General features: G+C 31.5%; 3 protein-coding genes across 3 annotated transcripts; all 3 read left to right on the plus strand.

Moving 5' to 3' along the window:
* Window positions 1–417: 417 nt before the first annotated feature.
* LOC114169132 (peroxisomal membrane protein 11B) lies at window positions 418–1,316 on the plus strand. The gene has a single exon (XM_028054171.1). It carries the CDS (start codon window positions 554–556, stop codon window positions 1,229–1,231), a length of 678 nt encoding a protein of 225 aa, XP_027909972.1. The 5' UTR covers window positions 418–553; the 3' UTR covers window positions 1,232–1,316.
* Window positions 1,317–2,968: 1,652 nt separating this feature from the next.
* LOC114169648 (cell number regulator 6-like) lies at window positions 2,969–5,845 on the plus strand. The gene is made up of 4 exons (XM_028054891.1): window positions 2,969–3,267; window positions 3,898–4,012; window positions 4,466–4,743; window positions 5,404–5,845. Exons 1-4 carry the CDS (start codon window positions 3,163–3,165, stop codon window positions 5,632–5,634), a joined length of 729 nt encoding a protein of 242 aa, XP_027910692.1. The 5' UTR covers window positions 2,969–3,162; the 3' UTR covers window positions 5,635–5,845.
* Window positions 5,846–11,180: 5,335 nt separating this feature from the next.
* Window positions 11,181–16,799, plus strand: LOC114168311 (NO-associated protein 1, chloroplastic/mitochondrial). Its single transcript, XM_028053075.1, has 13 exons — window positions 11,181–11,627; window positions 11,701–11,886; window positions 12,482–12,568; window positions 12,686–12,765; window positions 13,012–13,093; window positions 13,593–13,613; window positions 14,003–14,048; window positions 14,532–14,650; window positions 15,027–15,140; window positions 15,213–15,320; window positions 15,428–15,517; window positions 16,032–16,141; window positions 16,334–16,799. The coding sequence occupies exons 1-13, from the start codon at window positions 11,250–11,252 to the stop codon at window positions 16,581–16,583; spliced, it is 1,671 nt and encodes a 556-aa protein (XP_027908876.1). The 5' UTR covers window positions 11,181–11,249; the 3' UTR covers window positions 16,584–16,799.
* Window positions 16,800–18,271: the final 1,472 nt, after the last annotated feature.

Below are 18,271 nucleotides of genomic sequence, written 5' to 3' on the forward strand. Positions count from 1 at the left end.
ATAAACAATTCAAATACTATAATGAAATACGCTTGAAACGTGAGATAAACTTAATAAAATTTGGTTAAAAGAACTAAATTAACATATTTCTCAAGATAAAGGACTAGATCGATAAGAGTTTTGAAAAAAATGACTAATTCCAAATTAATTTCACTGAAACTAAAGATAAAAAATATATTTAACCCGTTACAAAAATATAAGTATTAATAAATACATTTATTATAATTGAAACGGAGAAAATAGTTAAATTGAGAACAAATTAAAAATAAGGGATAAATATTTTCTTAAGATGAGATCAGAGAACAATAGAAGCATGTACACGTAGCCATAAATAAGCAGAAGAATAAGAACAAAAAAAGTGTCTTAATAAATGCTCACAAAATTCCAACGACACCAAAAAAAATGAATGGTGGCACGAAGTAAAACAAAGTGTAACCACAAGCGTCTCTTATCCAAAAACCAGCTTCATCTGTGACTAAAGTTAACATTTTCTGCACAACCAAACACAAACTTCTCTCCCTCTGTTTCATGAACACTGAGCCACATCGCCACCATGAATGACTCGGTGGACAAACTCGTTATCTTCCTAGCGAAGAGAGATGGCATTGACAAGCTGGTGAAGACGTTCCAGTACGTGTCGAAGCTCGTGAACTGGCACGTGGAAGCCACGAGCCCTGACATTTCGAAGAGGTTCAAGCAATGGGAAGTGGCGTCAGGACTCAGCAGAAAAGCCTTCAGAACCGGAAGGTTTCTCACCGGCTTCAACGTTCTCCGCAGAAACCCTGGTTCCACCGTTTCGCTGAGGTTGCTCGCGGTGCTTGCGAATGCGGGAGAGATGGTGTATTTCTTCTTCGACCACTTTCTTTGGCTGGCGAGAATTGGGACCATCGATGCAAACCTGGCTAAGAGGATGAGCTTCATATCAGCGTTTGGTGAGTCTGTGGGGTATGTTTTCTTCATCATATCTGATTTCATTATGCTGAGAAAAGGGGTGAAGGCAGAGAGAACGTTGAGAAGCAGCAAGGAGAAATCAGTGGAAGAAGAGAAAAAGATTAACGAGATCAGAATCGATCGAATCATGAGGCTTATGGCTGTGGCTGCTAATGTTGCGGATTTGTTTATAGCTGTAGCAGAGATTGAACCGAACCCCTTCTGCAACCACACTGTTACTCTTGGCATTAGTGGCTTGGTTTCTGCTTGGGCTGGTTGGTATAGAAACTGGCCTTCGTAAACATGTTTCAGTTCATTCCAATAGCATGCTGTAATTTTTTACGTCTAAATAAATACTTTGATTAATTACATGCTTTTTCTTATCATCATCATCTTCAAGTTCAATTGTAAAAGTCTGGCCTAAAAACAGTGTTTCTGTGTGGTGGTGGATAGAATCACGAGGCACAGATTATGTACTCACATATCAGCTTGAGTTCGCGATAACGATAACACAATACTGCCACTCACTAGTAGTATTAACTTGGTAAATTATTGAAAATCCATTTCTAAACAAAAAAAAAATCTGAAAATTAATTACTGATGATTTTTGAGTTGGATCATAGAGTTTGGGAATAAAAGAAGAAGCAAAAAAGAAACTTGTACTTTATGGCTAATGGAGATCCTTGGACAGACAATCCGTCAGGCGGTTTAAGGATAAGTGTCGAAGATCATCCGTTATAGGTGGATAATCCCTTGGATTGTTGATGTTGCAATATCTCCATAGTGATTTGAGGGAGCTTACGACCGAACTGCCACGTCGTTCATTCCGGTGAAATTTTGTCGTCATAATACAATTATGGGGACCTCTGCCAAGACGCACAACCCCGATCGGGCGGCTGCACAAAAAAACTAAGTCACTAAGTTAAAAATAAATTACAATAACAAGTCAATAATCAAGTTTAGAAAACAATTAAGCCATGATTAAGAAAACCCTAATCATGGACTAATGTCAAAAACGATAAATAAGAGCTCAAATTAAGTTGGTAGAAACTTTTGTTTCACATTTATTATAATATTAATTGCACTTACTCATAAAAATTTTAACTAACTTAAACATTTGAGCTTTATAAATAGGTATTCTGAGCGTCTAACAACCGAGTGTGTGAAAACTAAAAGAAATAGACCAACAAAAAGAGAGAGATCGAAAGATAAAAAAGTTATACAAAAATAATTTAAAAACAAATTGAGTGTTAAAAATAAGTGCTTTATTCTTATACCCGAAACAAAACTAAAACCAGAAGTCTCTTCTCTTCGATCTCGACTTAGCAACTCTTTCATTGCTGCTAATGTGACAGAGTATATGTCACAAAATTGCAGTTGAATCTGCGACATGTAATAGAACATCTTGATTTAATTTTATCAATGTTAATGTCATGCATTTATAGTTCTGATTAATTTATATAGTTAATTGTGACGAAGGACCAGTTTAAAGAGAAATTAATAAAACTGGTTTACGTGAAAATTGACAGTCACATAATATTTATTGTATTTAATAAATTATAAAGATTCAACTGTCAGCTGTTAATGTGATTTACGATGTACGAAAGGCGTATTCTAAATAACTTAAGTCAAATATAACTCATCTATATAAAAAAAAATAGAAAACCTTATTTTAGGACTGTTTTAGATTTTTTTTTTCATTAAAAATGACTTCCTGTAAAAAATATGTATTTAAAAAAATATTTTTAATAGACTAAAAATTAAAATTTGTCTTTATTTTTGAAATATTTTGATTTTAAAATTTAGGAATAAATGATATAAATGTTTAAATCGTCGATTTTCGTGAATTTATGGAAAGAGAACAAATTTCATTGCACGTAGATTTAGGAAATAAATATATACCTAACCAAAAATATAAATAGATCGGCTATTTTAAATTTTTCTGAAAAACATAATAAAATTATTTCAATATTTATCGACATATTTCTTTTTTTTTTTAAAGAAAAAAGAAATTTACCGGCGATAAAAGAAAGGCATGACAGAGGAAGGTTGACTAGAGTGAGCAGCGTTCCAACGCTGTTTCCTTTCTTTTCTTCTTCCAAGTCCTAGACGAGATCTAGAACCTCGTTGTTGTGTTGCTCCGAAATTCTTCAGATCTTGTCCGTTTTCTGGCTCTGCTATATCGGCGTCTAAACTGCGTCGTTTGGCGGTGATAATCGTGGAATTGGGGAAATGGAAGAACGGAAGCAATCTCGTTATGTGAAATTGACCAAAGATCAGACACCTCTCGAAGAAATTACCCCTGGCGAACTCAATCAGCCAATTCAGGTTCCTCAGGTAACGCTTCCACTTATTCTCTCAATTAATCCTTTTATTCCCAAATTTGCATGTGTAACGATTACGGGGAAACCGTGTTCAAGGGTTCTTCACTGGTTCTGTTCCATTCTACTGCAAGTGAAGAAATCACGAAGGGGATAAATGCTCTGTTTTGTTAATTAGTTTGCAATTGCAGTCATGCATGCACTCTCTGTCAAATGCCCTTCACTTCCTTTTGTTTTAGGCCTCATTCGTTAAACCTTCACTCCTTTCTTTTTAATTTGTCCGGTGTTTTACATTGTACGCTCTGAATTCCTTTGCTAGGGTGGAATTGAATCTGGGAACCGCAAACGTGGATCAACCCCACAATTAAATCATTGAAACTCCAATTAAATTGTATACCTGTGTTTAGCGAGATATTGGATCGTTTTAGAATAGTTTAATACTTAACATTCTTACTTTGCACCATATGATAACTTCGTGCAGATTGTAATTTTTGTTGATTTGACTGTTTAGTTATAGTGTAAATCTTATAAAGTTAGGCGTTGATAGAACGATTTATTTTGATATATTTAAAATGTATCATCGTGTTAATCTTAATTTATGATGAATTTCTAAATCATTTTAGATTGATCTGTGTATGAATTTCAGTTGGATGTTCGCAAGTGCCCTGAATGTAGACAGCCGCTACCTGAAAGTTATGCACCTCCTGCAGATGAACCTTGGATGACTGGGATCTTTGGATGTGCTGAAGACAGAGAAAGCTGTAAGTTAATGCATGACGAAGCTCTCAAATTGTACTAGTATTGGGATGGTAGCTATGATGTATTCTAGATTAGTCAACTGAGGATTTTGGAGTGGTCATCGTGTCATGTGAATAGCCTCCATGCGTTTTCCTTTTTTCTTTTGCCAACATAAATGTTTCTAATTCATGCGATTTAAACTTAACTATATAAGGCTAGAATGCAGATCCTTGAATTCATTTAATGCTAACTAGTTGTCTTGCCTGATACTAAAATCAAGAGTGAGCATCAGTATCACATAATTTTTTATAGACTTCCTTTGACCAAGTTGTTCTCTTTCAATCAAAGTATCTTCAATATATGTATGGTTGGGCTATGCTTTAAACTTCAATGTGAAGGAGTTTGCATGTTGCTGATATTTAACATACTATAGTGGAAAGCTGCTACCTTTTACATGTTTTTGGTCTTCATTACAGGCTTGACTGGACTGTTTTGTCCTTGTGTATTATTTGGGCGCAATGTAGAAAGATTGAAGGAAGACACTCCTTGGACTGGGCCGTGCATTTGTCATGCCATTTTTATTGAAGGTGGCATTTCTCTGGCAATAGCAACTGCAGCTGCAACTTCCTTCTTTCCTGCTGTTGACCCAGGGACTGTATGTCTCATTGTTGAGGGTTTATTTTTTACATGGTGGATGTGTGGCATTCACACTGGTCAAGTGCGGCAATCCTTACAGAAGAAATATCACTTGAAGGTATATATATATCTTGAAAATATCTTTTCATCAGGACAAATGGTCGAGTTAAATATGGAATGGTCTATATCTGATATCCCTCTACTAGTTATTAGATTTGCTTCAGATTTGTAACGTAGAATCAGGGCGGGTAAAAATCATGTCCTTGAGGAGTTTATTCTGTTTCAAAACCTGCTTTTAATATCTTTTTGAACTATATGCTGACAAGGCAATTTTTATGGAAGTGGATGCATATTTTGAACTACACCATGTGGACCTGCTATCTCCAATAGAAGTAGCTAACCATGAAATCTTGAAAAACTTGTAGAATACGGGACACGTGATCTCTTCCCTATTTGATGTAACTGGTAGAACTGCTCTTCCTTGTTTTTCAATGATGGTATTTGTCATTCGGGACAATTTCTTTAGACATTTTGCGTCGGTTACGAGAACAGCGCCATGCTAACTTGGGGGTAGGAACCTCGACCTTAGGCAAGCACCACAAGATCAAAAGCCTAATGGCTGTGATCGGCACAGTGGAAGATTTCAGATGGTCAAATTCAGTCCATATAGCATTTGTTGTGTTTCTTAGAAACTCAATAGTGGCGCATACATGATTTAGTTGATTCTTTCCTGTGTTTTTTCCTTTGATTTTTAATTTTATATGTTTTATGATTGCAGAATTCACCGTGTAATGCATGTTGTGTGCATTGCTGCCTCCACTGGTGTGCCTTGTGTCAAGAACACAGGGAGATGAATGGAAGGCTCTCAGACAACATGTTTTCAGAAATGACCGTTGTAAACCCTCCTCCCGTTCAAGTGATGACGAGATCTACAGATGAGAAGGAAACTGCTGAAACATCTTCACCCAACAACAGCGACCACACTGATTTGGAGATACAGGCTGTATAAGGCATAGCATTGTTAATATCATGAGGTTGAGGATACCATGCGTTCTTAATAGAGATTTTTTTTTTTCTTTTGACCTTTTACTGGAGTTCTTTCTTCCTGCTTCATTGGACGATTCACATGTAGGTTTATCACATAAACACAACTTTTTTCGGCTTTATACAGCCTAATTATACCGAATCCTTAGTTATAGATTTCTTTTCCAGCCTAATTATACTGCCAGTGTCTTTCTTTTTACCTTTTTTTTTTCGGTTTATTTTTCGTATTTATTTCTTACAGTCAAGATGTTAAGGGCTGAATTATTTTTTAAAAGAATCAGCTTCTAATCGATCATTCTGGTGGAGTACTAAAATATAGCTTATATGTTGAATTTATTTATGAACAGAAACCGGGAATTGGTTCCAAGAACACTGAAACCTGCCAATAAACATCATGTTTGCATGTGACTCATCCAATGTATCGGATGTATGATAAAACAAAAACTAAACATAAAAAATTCTTTAAAGTATTAGTAATATGAATTAAACATTTTGCAATTATGTTTCATTTATTTAAAATTTAATATTTAATATACATAAAATCATAAAAAATGTTTGATGAAATAACCATTAGGACCAGTTCATCGGGTAGTTGCGACTTATAATCCTCACTGGTTATTAAATATTCTAAAACATAATTATGTGATCAGGGCGGCGGTGAAAGATTATTAAGCGTAACCATTAAACGTAACCACTGATTGTAATTAATATTATCCTTGTCTTCTGTTCTGTGTCGTGTTTATCCATATCCCATTTTTATTACGCATCATCTTGAAGTTTACCAGAAATAATCCAAGAGATAATAAACAAATATAGGTACTCATCTTAGCAAAATGGTTGAAGTCGTATTAAGATTCTGGTCGCCATTTATTTATAAACAAGATAAAAAGATTACAAGCAACTCATGAATAAATAAAAAGAAAACAAAAATATGGTGGTCATTATCCACAGCTAAAGGAATTTGTGTGGGCGTTGACTGTGCCAACAGGGATCACAGTAAGGGGCTTGGCAAATCCAATCATTCTTCTTCTTTCCCCGTTTCGTGAGAAAATTGATAGAGGAAGAAGCTATGGGAGACGACGACGTATTCTACGGCAACGATGACCACAGAGAAATGAACGATGATGGCATGTATAAAGAGGATGTGATTGAATCGATGAGAAAAGAACTCGAGTCCAAAGACCTGAAGCGCAGAAGGAAAAACCGCTGCTACTCCTTCTTCCTTTCATGCTTAGAGTTCTTCACACTCCTCCGTGGCTTCATCAACTTCTGACATTCATTCTTCACTTCCCTTCATCCACTGTAAATACTTTCTGCTTTTCATTTTCTTACTTTCCATTCGCAATCTTTAGATCATACACTGTAAATTACTTAGTTAGGTTTGGATTCTGTTTTTCTGTTTTCTTCTCTGTTCATCAATTCCTCTGCCTCGCAACCTAAATCCATCCTTTTGTACTATTTCTCGTTTGATCTAGCCGCAATAATTATAGGAATTACTCATTATCATTGTTTAATTATGAACATGAATGATTATTAGATTATTAATCTTCTACCTGTTTAAAAGATATTACTAGATCACACTATTCATAATAACTAATTTTGACCATACCTGGTGAAATGTGTAGATTTCAATAATTATTATACTAAAATAAATAATAATTAAATATTTTTGTAAATATATACATTATTATTACCCGTACATGTTACACGCATGATAAAATCTAAAAACTAAGATACTATTATCTTTTTTAATCATGTTATCTTTTAATTTAGATAAAAAATACAATTTAAATTACCTTGTAAAGATAATACAGTGATAGGATTTGTGTATTTTTTTTTTCATAAATCAAGCTAGATTCTGTTTCGTTCAAAGTTTTTTTCAGTTAAGATTTTTCTTATCATTTGTCTACAAAAAGATTTCATAAAGCCATATAAATATCAGTATGAGGAATGACGCTGAGAGTGGAAAGAAGATCAAATCGAGAAGTGCGAAGAAGAAGATCACACGAGAGGTGCGAAGAAGAAGATCACACGAGAAGTGCGAGGGTTTTGTGATAGAAGCATGTCGTGGAAGAGGAGAAAGCTGAATGTGTGTGAAGAATACGTGGGAGACGTGTTCTTTGGGAACGACGATCACAGTGAACTAAACAATTATATGTATAAAGAGGACGTGATTGAATCGGTGAGAAGAGAAAGGGAATTAAAAGAACTCAGGAAGAGAGAAAAAAAACGCAGAAGCTCCTACTTCGGTCAATGCTTCGACTTCTTCGCGCTTCTCCGAGCTCTCTTCCACCTCTGAGCCATGTTTATACTGTGAGTGATAGGTGCTTTTCAGATTCTTAATTTTGAGATCGCGTCATCATCTCAAGTTTTTGACACAGAAAACTAATTAGAGAATCAAAATTTTGTGAAACTTACTTTAAATTCTTTAATGTATACAAGTTTAACTCATTTTTATCGCTATCATACATTGTTTTTCTTTTTCTATTTTGCTGTTCCTCCATAGCATCGTTCATAAAACTGTGTTTCGTGTAAGTGAAAATCACCCATGGTGCTGTGAGATTGATTAGCTTATGCTTAGGCTTAACCTAATTTTTTTATTACAAACGTCAAAAATTATTGTTCAAGTTTGTTCCATTGATAATTTCGAGGCTGTTGACGGTGAAGGGAATTAATTCTTGTTTTATAATTATTAACACCTCGTTTAAGATATTCAAAAAAATAGTATGATTTTTAAAATATTAGTTTGATTTACTGAGCTAACGTCCTTGAACTCTAAAAAAAAATAGTGAGTATAAATAAAGTGAATAATTGCAAGAATAAAATAACGAAAAGATAAACATTTGGAGTAAATACAATGTACTAACAAAACTACTCGCGTAAATTCTCTTTGAAAAACCTCAACATTTGTTTATTGCGTATTTATATTCACTTTTTTTTCTTATTATAACAAAATTTATTAAATTATTTATATTATTAATCAGATTTTTTAATACACAATTTGTTTTTTAATGTTATATTATATTATTTTTTAAATTTAAATAATTACTCATAATAACAAACTATTTACGTAATAAAATAACTATTTATAGTAAAGTTATTTAGTTTTATAAATATACATATATATATATATATATATATATATATATATATATATATATATATATTACAAGATAACATGATTAAAATAGGTATTGTTTCTATTTTATGAAAATTTTTTACATGGATTAAATATAAATATATCTAGGATTAAGTATGTTTTTAGTCCATCAACTTTGATCCAAAATTGGAATTTGTCTTTGGTCAAAATTTTGATAAATTTTGGTTCTAAACTTTAAAATTTTTAAAAATTGAATGGATATAATCATTTTAACCCAATTTTGTTATTTTTTTTTTTTAGGTTTTGAATGCATTCCTCCTTAAATATTGAGTCGAAAATGTGTCAAATAGCATAAACAACTCCAATATTAACATGAAATACATTCGACATGTTGAAGATAGTCAACGTAATTGAGTTAAAAAGAATATATTCATTCATTTTTAAAGTTTAGGAACCAAAATTTATTAAAGTTTCGACTAGTGATGAATTTTAATTTTTGACCACAGTTCAGAGACTAAAAACATACTTAACCCATATAACTAATATTAAACTTTTTAAGATAAGATATAATAGTTAAAATAAAATTTCTTAAAAAATAAAGATATTCAAACTTTCATCCTCTTAATTATTAAACAAAATTATAAAAATATGTGTAAATATCTTTATTTGAATACTACAATTATTGAAATTTATTTTATTTTGTATGATAAAATTGATTTATCTCATTTTTAGTATCCCGAATATGCATATAACTATATTTAAAATAAAAAGATACGAATTAACACAATTTCACTGTCACTTGTGAATAAATAAAAGTATAAATCAACAATATTGTAAAAGGCATTTTCCAACAATCTTATTTGCAAAACTTGTAGAATGGAAAAAATAAGAAAATAAATCAACAAAATTTTAAAATTAAAAAATGAGAAAACTTACTAGTTATAATTTATGAATAAACTTATAATCGAAAATACCATTTTACTGAGAAAATGGACCTACTTGATATGGATTGTACTGTTTATATCAATTAAAAAAATTATATACAACGTACTTGTATATTTTCTTCTTCAGAAATACCCCTACGAAGTAAACTGTTAAAATTATTAATTAATTTATTTTATGATAATTATCTTCCGGATTATTTTATATATACTAAGAGAAACTCGTCAACGATGAATAATAATAATATTCAACAAATGAATATATGCGACTTTCATGAACATAGTTAACATAACATGGTGAGAAAATTGAAGCTATACATATGTACCAAAGTCATCCGTTGAATCCAATAATTTTGTGTTTTATAAAAATTATTTGATCATCAACATGTCACGAAATTATATCACTATTAATACAAAATTAGAATGGGGAAAAAAAAATACAAAGATAACATTATTTTTATTAATTTTATTAAATAAAAGGTTGTAAGTTTAATTCATCCACTAACCATTTGAAAATTTAAGGATGATTTGGTGGATTTGTACAATAGAGTGACATATCGTGAATTCAACTTCTCTGAAAAAGGAAAAAAAAAAAATTCTAACAATCAATATTGATGATAAAAAAATTAAATAAAAATATTTTTCCAATGTACATTGATATGATTAAAAAATATAATTGTATTAAAAAGGATCAGGCAGTTGGATGAGGTATTTTAATTTGTTTAGTTTAGAATCAAATATTTCATAACTTTCTTTTAAATTTTTAAAAAATATTTTGCGTATTAATAAAATTTAATATATAATAATATATAAAAAGAATATTCTTCAGTTTTATCTTTAATTTTTATTTTTAAAATAATTATTTTATAAATAATTTATTTTTAACTGGTATTTTAAAAACATCTTTTATTTTTAACTGGTATTTTAAAAACATCTTTTATTTTTAACAATTAATTTAAAAACATCTTTTATATACATTAATTTTCTAATTTTATATTTAACAACTATTTTAAAAATTTATTATATATTTTTTATTAATTTTAAAAATTGAAAAATACGAACACATTTAACATGTAAATCGAATAACATGTTTTTTTAACTATCAAAAGTAATATTAAACATTATTTTCCTTCGAATCATAATAAAACTCCTTTTGTCAGTAATTTTTCTTTTCATACAATAATGTGTAATTTATTCTTTATGGTGAAATACGAAACAGCATGTCACACACAAAAGTTAATGACTATTAAATAAAATTACTGTCTATAATATAATAAAATTAAAAATAAATTTCAAAAAATTCATACGTGTTTCCTTTATTTAAACGCCTAAAACTAATATAATAATACTAATGTAAAATATTTTTGTTATTTTATTTATTTTAATTAGTTTACTATATTCAAATAGTTGAATTAAACGCAGTCGTTTTCTTTCTTTAGCATTTATCACTAAACTGCAATTGATTTCTATCTTCTATAGAAGCTTTTTTATTTCAACGCTATTCCCTGTATCGAGTTCGCTCGCAAAACCTCAGCAAAAATGGCGCTTAAAACCCTATCCACTACTTTCCTCTCACCTCTTTCTCTTTCCAAATCCAAATTTCCGCAACATTTACTCACCACCAAGCCTGGCCTCATTCTCTGCGAATTCTCGCGCTCTCAGAAATCGCGTTTGCCCGCCGACGAGTCGGAAGGCATCGGCGCCGCCGCTCCGTCGCCCGGCGAGAAGTTTCTCGAACGCCAACAGTCGTACGAAGCTGCCAAGCTCATCCTTAAAGAAAACAAGAAGAGGAAAAAGAAGAAAGATAACGCTGTAAAAGCTTCTCGAAACGTCGCTTCCTGCTACGGCTGCGGCGCTCCGTTGCACACTTCCGATGCCGTCGCCCCTGGCTACGTTGATCCTGAAACCTATGAATTGGTATTGCTTCAATCTTATTGCAATTTGGAGCGTCATTATGCATTGGCACACTGATTGCGTGTTTGTGTTGCAGAAGAAGAAACACCACCAGCTTAGAACCGTTCTGTGTAGACGGTGCCAGCTTTTGTCGCACGGCGAGATGATAACTGCCGTCGGAGGACACGGAGGATACCCTGGCGGTAAATTATTCGTTACCGCTGAAGAGCTTCGAGAGAAGTTGTCTCACTTGCGTCACGAGAAAGCTCTTATTGTCAAACTGGTAAACAAGTTGTTTAATTCGATAGACTGAATAATGACCTTAAGAAGCTAGAATTGATTAGACATAGGATTCCGTTGTGTAATGCTTTGCAATTGTATTTACCTTAGGTATTTTATAATTTTTGTTCTGAGGAAGCATTAGTTTAATTAATGGATGGATTCTTAATGAAATTTACATTCAGTTTATTTTTAGTTTTTAGAAAAAGAGAAGCTCGTAGCATAAAGTGCAATCTGGAGAAAATTTTAAATTTTAAGTATGACTATCGCGTGAAAGCTAATTTTTAGCAACTAGACGGTGGATGGTTGATAAACACTGCTTTGTACCTGTATGTTTAATCAGTTGTACCTTCTGACTTGACTTTGGATGCCGAGAATATCTGATAAATAATCAAGGTTATGCAAACAAATTGGTGGTATACGTTAAAATACGCTCTCATTTCATCCAACATAAGAACTTGTCACATAAGATATTTCACTTATCATAGAAGATTTCATTTATTCTGCTATGGTTCAAGTGTTTTTTGTTTACATCAAATTAATGGCAATGAATGAAAGGAATGAAGCTTCTTCTAACTTGTCAAAGTAACCCCTGCTAGGTTGATATTGTTGACTTCAATGGCAGTTTTTTGTCTCGTGTTCGAGATCTTGCCGGTTCTAACCCAATTATACTGGTGGTAACTAAGGTAATGATATACATGCAGCTTATTATTGTTTTAATAAGAATTTTTCTTTAGCAAATGTATGAGGAGGCTTAAATTTAAAATATGTTGTCTTCATGTGTAATGTAATTTTCTTTGTAGGTTGATCTCCTTCCAAGAGATACTGATCTTAATTGTGTAGGGGATTGGGTTGTAGAGGCTACCATGAGAAAGAAGCTGAAGTAGGTATCTTCTATGTAATAATTTAATTATTTACTTAAGGTATTTGTAATTGGTGTAATTTTGTTCCATTATGTCGTATTAGAAGTTCAGAATAACAACGCATAGACAGCATACTTTTGATGTTAAGCATTGTTTTAGAATACAATCCGTATAATTTTGTTTTATTATGTGTGACTAAAGAAAACTTTATGGCCTAAGTTGAAAATTTTAACTTATCAAATTTCAAATGCTGATATTCATTGCAGTGTTCTCAGTGTTCATCTCACCAGTTCCAAATCATTGGTTGGAGTAACCGGAGTGATATCAGAAATCCAGAAAGAGAAGAAGGTTATTTTCTCCATTATCACCTTTTTCTTTTGTAACAGGTTTAAGAGGTTCTGTTGAGATGTGACTCACATCTAAAACGTCACCTTTTCTAAATTTAAATTTTACATCTAAGATGGCTTCAACTTTGTTATCCATATTTATGGGCGATGTTGATCCTTATTATTTGGTTCTAATTTGAAATGTTTTATTTTTTTAATTGAACTTCTATGCCGTAGGCTGCTATAGCTTTTAGACATTCTTGGAATAGGAAACGTGAGTGGGGTTCTCATTTTTTTTGTTTTTGTTTTTTCTGTTTTCAAAAGCATTAAAATCAATACCAACTACATTAATGATAATGAATTATTTATAAGTGATATAGTGATGATTTTTAGCAAAAGGAATGTCTACGATAAGAATGTTGAATTCCCTAGAACACTTGATATTTTTGAATTCCTGTGTCACTGTTTAATTTCTATTTCCTTATTTTTCTCTCTACTTATTTTTTTTTTTTTTTGTGTAGGGAAGGGATGTTTACATTCTGGTAAGTCTACGAATTGGAAGTTTAATATTCTTAAGCAGGTGATGATTGACACATGAGCTCATGTTCCTACACTTGCGCCTTTATTGAATTCTCAATGGAATTTCTGTGCTTGTGATATCTCTGGTTTATCTCATGCATAAATTGAATGATTCAAGGGTTAAATTTCACTTGGTTCTTATTTGTTTTTCCTAATGTAAAACGTTTACCATTCTAAATTTCAGTTCAAAGTTTTGGAAGATGGTTGGTTTTATTGTTTCATTGATAATACAAATCTTAAATTTTCCTGATTCTGTGTGTTTTTGTGTAAAATTCTTTCTCCTTTGGTCATTAAGCTCCTAAATTCATCACTTTGACCTACACATCAATCAATTACAACATTTATTTTACAGGGTTCAGCTAATGTTGGAAAATCCGCCTTCATCAATGCTTTACTAAGTAAGTTATATGTCCACCCAAACCTAAATAGTAGGATTTGGTCTGTTCATTTTCAGTGATTGGAAAATTGATGTGAGTGTTAAATATATATTGCTTTAATTATGTTGAATTCCTGTGTTGCCCTACAGAGTTTGGTATTATTTTTTGCCTATATGGTCGTAGTGCTTTAACACTTCGATCCCTTGGATGCTGAACCATGCAAGCATTAGTTGTGTTAAAGTAGTACTAGTACCCAACAGGTTAAAACCATGCAGACTATACAAAACAATGTAGACTTGTACATATAATTTACACTATATTTCAGCTACTTTATGAATTATTTTTTCCTTTGGCTTGGTTTTTACACTGCTCAAATGACTCTGTTTAAATACAGTGTATGTTTTATAAAATTACCTCCCTTAATTATCTCTTGTTTTGTCTATAATTTAGGCAAATCAAATATTTACGTTTTTTCAGTTTTGACTTTTTAATATTTGGTGTCAGAAACAATGGCTATAAATGATCCGGTGGCCGCATCTGCACAAAGATACAAACCAATACAATCTGCAGTTCCGGGAACTACCTTAGGGCCAATTCAAATTAATGCTTTTCTAGGAGGAGGGGTATGTCATTCTGATAAATATATGGTTAAACTATTCAGCTGGTCCCTAAGGTATTTGAAATTTTTTAATTAACAACCATTGATTAGGTCCCCTTTATCTTGTAAATTTTGTGTAATTGGGTCTGTAGGGTTGTAAATCTGCCTTAAGTTTTCATTTTACGGTCTTTTTAAGTTGCTATACTAACTTAAGGGACCTCATTCCAAAATTTCTACAACATCAAAGACCCAATTATATATTTTTTAGTTTAGAAACCTAATTAAAAATTCTTAAATAGTTTAGGGACCTATTTATTCATTTATCCTCCAATATATAGGCAGTTATTTAATCTTATGATTATTTATTTATTAATTTGTTTATTTTTACAAAACTCATGCAGAAATTGTATGACACTCCTGGAGTTCATCTCCACCATAGGCAAACTGCAGTTGTTCAATCTGAAGATCTACCTTCCCTTGCTCCTCGGAGCCGACTGAGGGGAATTTCTTTCCCAGTATGTTATGTTCACAACTAGACATTCTACCATCATGGCTACTACTTACTTCATTCTTCTTGTTATTGGTAGAGGACTCCTGTGTCTGCGGACAATGTAGAGCAAGTAGCTTCCATAGAGAATGGCTTGAATGCATTTTCAGTTTTCTGGGGAGGTCTTGTTAGAATTGATTTGATGAAGGTTTTGATTATACACTTACAACTTTTGCATCTTGTCATACAACTATTTAATTTGCAATTGATTCCCTTTCCTTTTCTAAATAATTTCATCAGTCCTCATAATTTCAGGTTCTCCCAGAAACTTGTTTGACATTTTATGGGCCCAAGGGACTACAAATTCATATGGTACCCACAGAGCAAGCAGATGAGTTTTATCAGGTATTGTGATTCAATGTGTTTCGAGAAACCATTAGAGATTTAACTCAACACTGTTGCTTACATCTGGACATATAATTCGTGAAACGCATGACCTGTTTGTGGTTGCAAATTTGGTCAATTAAGTGTATGTTCAATCCTAAGAATCATCGGAAAAATAGTGTTGCTTCAGTTTTTCTATTGTAGTAAAAAAATTGAGAATGCGATTGCCACCAGTTTGTAGCTTTTCTGCTTCTGTTTACTTGAACATTATTCCTGAACAAAAGAACAGTTTTTGGTGCTAGCCGCTATAGTTTCATGTGTTTTGTCTAATTATTAGAGTAATTAGAAGTGAATAAGCTATATCAATTCTATAATGTTATATAGACCGCGTCAACATACTTAGGTGGAATTTATAACTACAACCAGTTGTGTATATGTAGAGTTGCAGTAGACTATGGAATTTTCTGCTGAATTATAAGGTTATGCATATTACCACACCTCTGACCTGGATGAGGGTTTTTCTTTATTGTCTCAGAAAGAACTTGGTGTTCTCTTGACTCCGCCAAGTGGAGGAGAAAATGTTGAGAGCTGGAAAGGACTTGAATCAGAACGTAAATTGCAAATAAAATTCGAAGATGTGGAAAGGTATGATCCCATGTTAGTTATGTAATTAGCAGCAGCTTTTAGAGGTAAAGTAAAAAAGGCTTTAATTTGGTATTCGAATTTTTAAACCTTGTTTATCTCATTCTTTCAATTGATTTATGTAATTTAAGCAACAAATGCTTTTATTTATGAATAGTTGTTAAATATGAATTCCTGGTTTTTGTTGTTGGGCAGACCAGCTTGTGATATAGCTATATCAGGTCTAGGGTGGTTTACTGTGGAGCCATTTGGTAGGTCACACAAAATCTCTCAATCAAAACCTGTTGAGACTACTGGGGAATTGATTTTGGTCGTGCGAGTCCCCAAACCTGTTGAGATTTTTGTGAGGCCACCGATACCGGTAGGCAAGGCTGGAGCAGAGTGGTACCAGTATGTAGAATTAACAGAGAAAGAAGAGGAAATGAGACCGAAATGGTACTTTTGAACTGAGTTGTTCTGTGTATTATTATTCTTTTTGAGGGAGCTGGGTAAATCCTCTTCGGATTTGATTCTTTCACCATTACCCAAATCTTCCGGCAACCCATTTTCCATGTGTCATTAACGTGATTAGTTTCTGAGTTGTACAACGAGGCCACCATCTCAGGGAATTTTAGCATAGCAGAGTTACGATATAGCAATGGATGGGTTTCAATCGAATTAAGATAGTGCCAATGAGATTGGTCATGATCTAGTAAAATTGATGGTTACAAAATTCAATCGATTACTTAAAAATAAAGATAAATATGTTTATATTTTTTAAATTTCAAAGCAAAATCAAAAATTGATATAGATCGGTTCTAAAATTAAGAATAGATAGATATATTAATTTATTAATGTTAAATTTTTTAAATTTTTTATTAATATTTAAACTAGAAAATATTAAATGATGTAAACAATTTAAATTTAAATTTTAAACCATTTAAATTTTAGTTTTAAACCATTTGACACTCTAAAAGTTATATGCTAAATAGAAACAAGATTGTTTTATCTATAACTGTGCTTATTTGGTATGAGTTCTTGTCTATATAATATTTACATTTCTCAAATGTTAAAATAGATGTACGTCTATGTATTTAATAAAGTAATACTCATCTTTTTATTTGAAATAAATGTTGACCTCCTTTTTTGGTATCTAAATAAATATATCGTTGGTCACTCTTATTTTTTAATACAAGTGATTTACTTCCCTTATTGTTGTAAGATAACATAATTTACTGAAACAAATTATGAAAATTAAAAATTAAAATTTTAAAATGTAAAAGTTAAGTAGTTTTTATAACAAAAGTTTAATATATATAATAATTAGACTATTCAAATTTTTTATATTTTAAAACTATAATTTTTGTAAACTTTATTTAAATTATTTGTAAATAAAATAAGGAAGCTATTAAAATATAAAGGGGCAAGTTATATTTATTATAGAGAAAAATGTTTATATAAAATTTAGACGAAAAGTGAATATTTTTTATTAAAAAAAATTGACATCAAAGTGGGCAAGATTGTGGTTATGAAAAAGTAAGTATATTTTTTTCTAAAAAATATTAGAATATAATTTGAAATATACATGATACTTTCTTATATAAGAATGATTAATTTAATTCAGATAAAAAAACTGAGATATAACGAGAGCTCTAACTTTTACACGAAAAATGTGTAATGATTAAACTCAATTTTAAATACTTTAAACGATATTTTAAGGAGCTACACATAATTATGACACAATTATAAGATATTAATTAATTATATAGTAATTTCATCGTCAACCAATGTTAAACTATTTTAGGAACATCTTTTTAAGTAGTTATTATTTTTAATTGAATGATAATCTTTAAAACACTTGAAACATTATAACAAAGTTTTTATTCGAAGTATTAATTAAGACACGTTTAGTTTTTTTAAATATAAAACAGTTTTAAACTTCAATAACTTCAAATCTTAAAAAGACATCTGAAAATTCTAAAATGTTTACTTTTACATGCACCTTGATTCAATTCAAATCAAGATTCTATTCTTTTAGGATGACTAAAAAGTCTTTAAAAAAAAAATTTGCACAAATAAGACGTAACAGTTGATAACACGAACAAAAGGTAGGCGCTACATCGGTGGCAGTTATAGACGGTTAGTTTTTAATTT

The sequence above is a fragment of the Vigna unguiculata genome, chromosome 11 (assembly GCF_004118075.2).
Source record: "Vigna unguiculata cultivar IT97K-499-35 chromosome 11, ASM411807v1, whole genome shotgun sequence".
Lineage (NCBI taxonomy): Eukaryota > Viridiplantae > Streptophyta > Magnoliopsida > Fabales > Fabaceae > Vigna > Vigna unguiculata.

What these genes read in the sequence shown, in the direction of transcription:
- LOC114169132 (XM_028054171.1), top strand. Translation starts at nt 554, where the DNA reads ATGAATGACTCGGTGGACAAACTCGTTATCTTCCTAGCGAAGAGAGAT.
- LOC114168311 (XM_028053075.1), top strand. Translation starts at nt 11,250, where the DNA reads ATGGCGCTTAAAACCCTATCCACTACTTTCCTCTCACCTCTTTCTCTT. An exon ending in AAGCTCTTATTGTCAAACTG is followed by an intron (nt 11,887 to 12,481) that starts GTAAACAAGTTG and finishes AACCCCTGCTAG; the next exon opens with GTTGATATTGTTGACTTCAA. An exon ending in ACCATGAGAAAGAAGCTGAA is followed by an intron (nt 12,766 to 13,011) that starts GTAGGTATCTTC and finishes TATTCATTGCAG; the next exon opens with TGTTCTCAGTGTTCATCTCA.
- LOC114169648 (XM_028054891.1), top strand. Translation starts at nt 3,163, where the DNA reads ATGGAAGAACGGAAGCAATCTCGTTATGTGAAATTGACCAAAGATCAG. An exon ending in AGCCAATTCAGGTTCCTCAG is followed by an intron (nt 3,268 to 3,897) that starts GTAACGCTTCCA and finishes TATGAATTTCAG; the next exon opens with TTGGATGTTCGCAAGTGCCC. An exon ending in TGCTGAAGACAGAGAAAGCT is followed by an intron (nt 4,013 to 4,465) that starts GTAAGTTAATGC and finishes TCTTCATTACAG; the next exon opens with GCTTGACTGGACTGTTTTGT.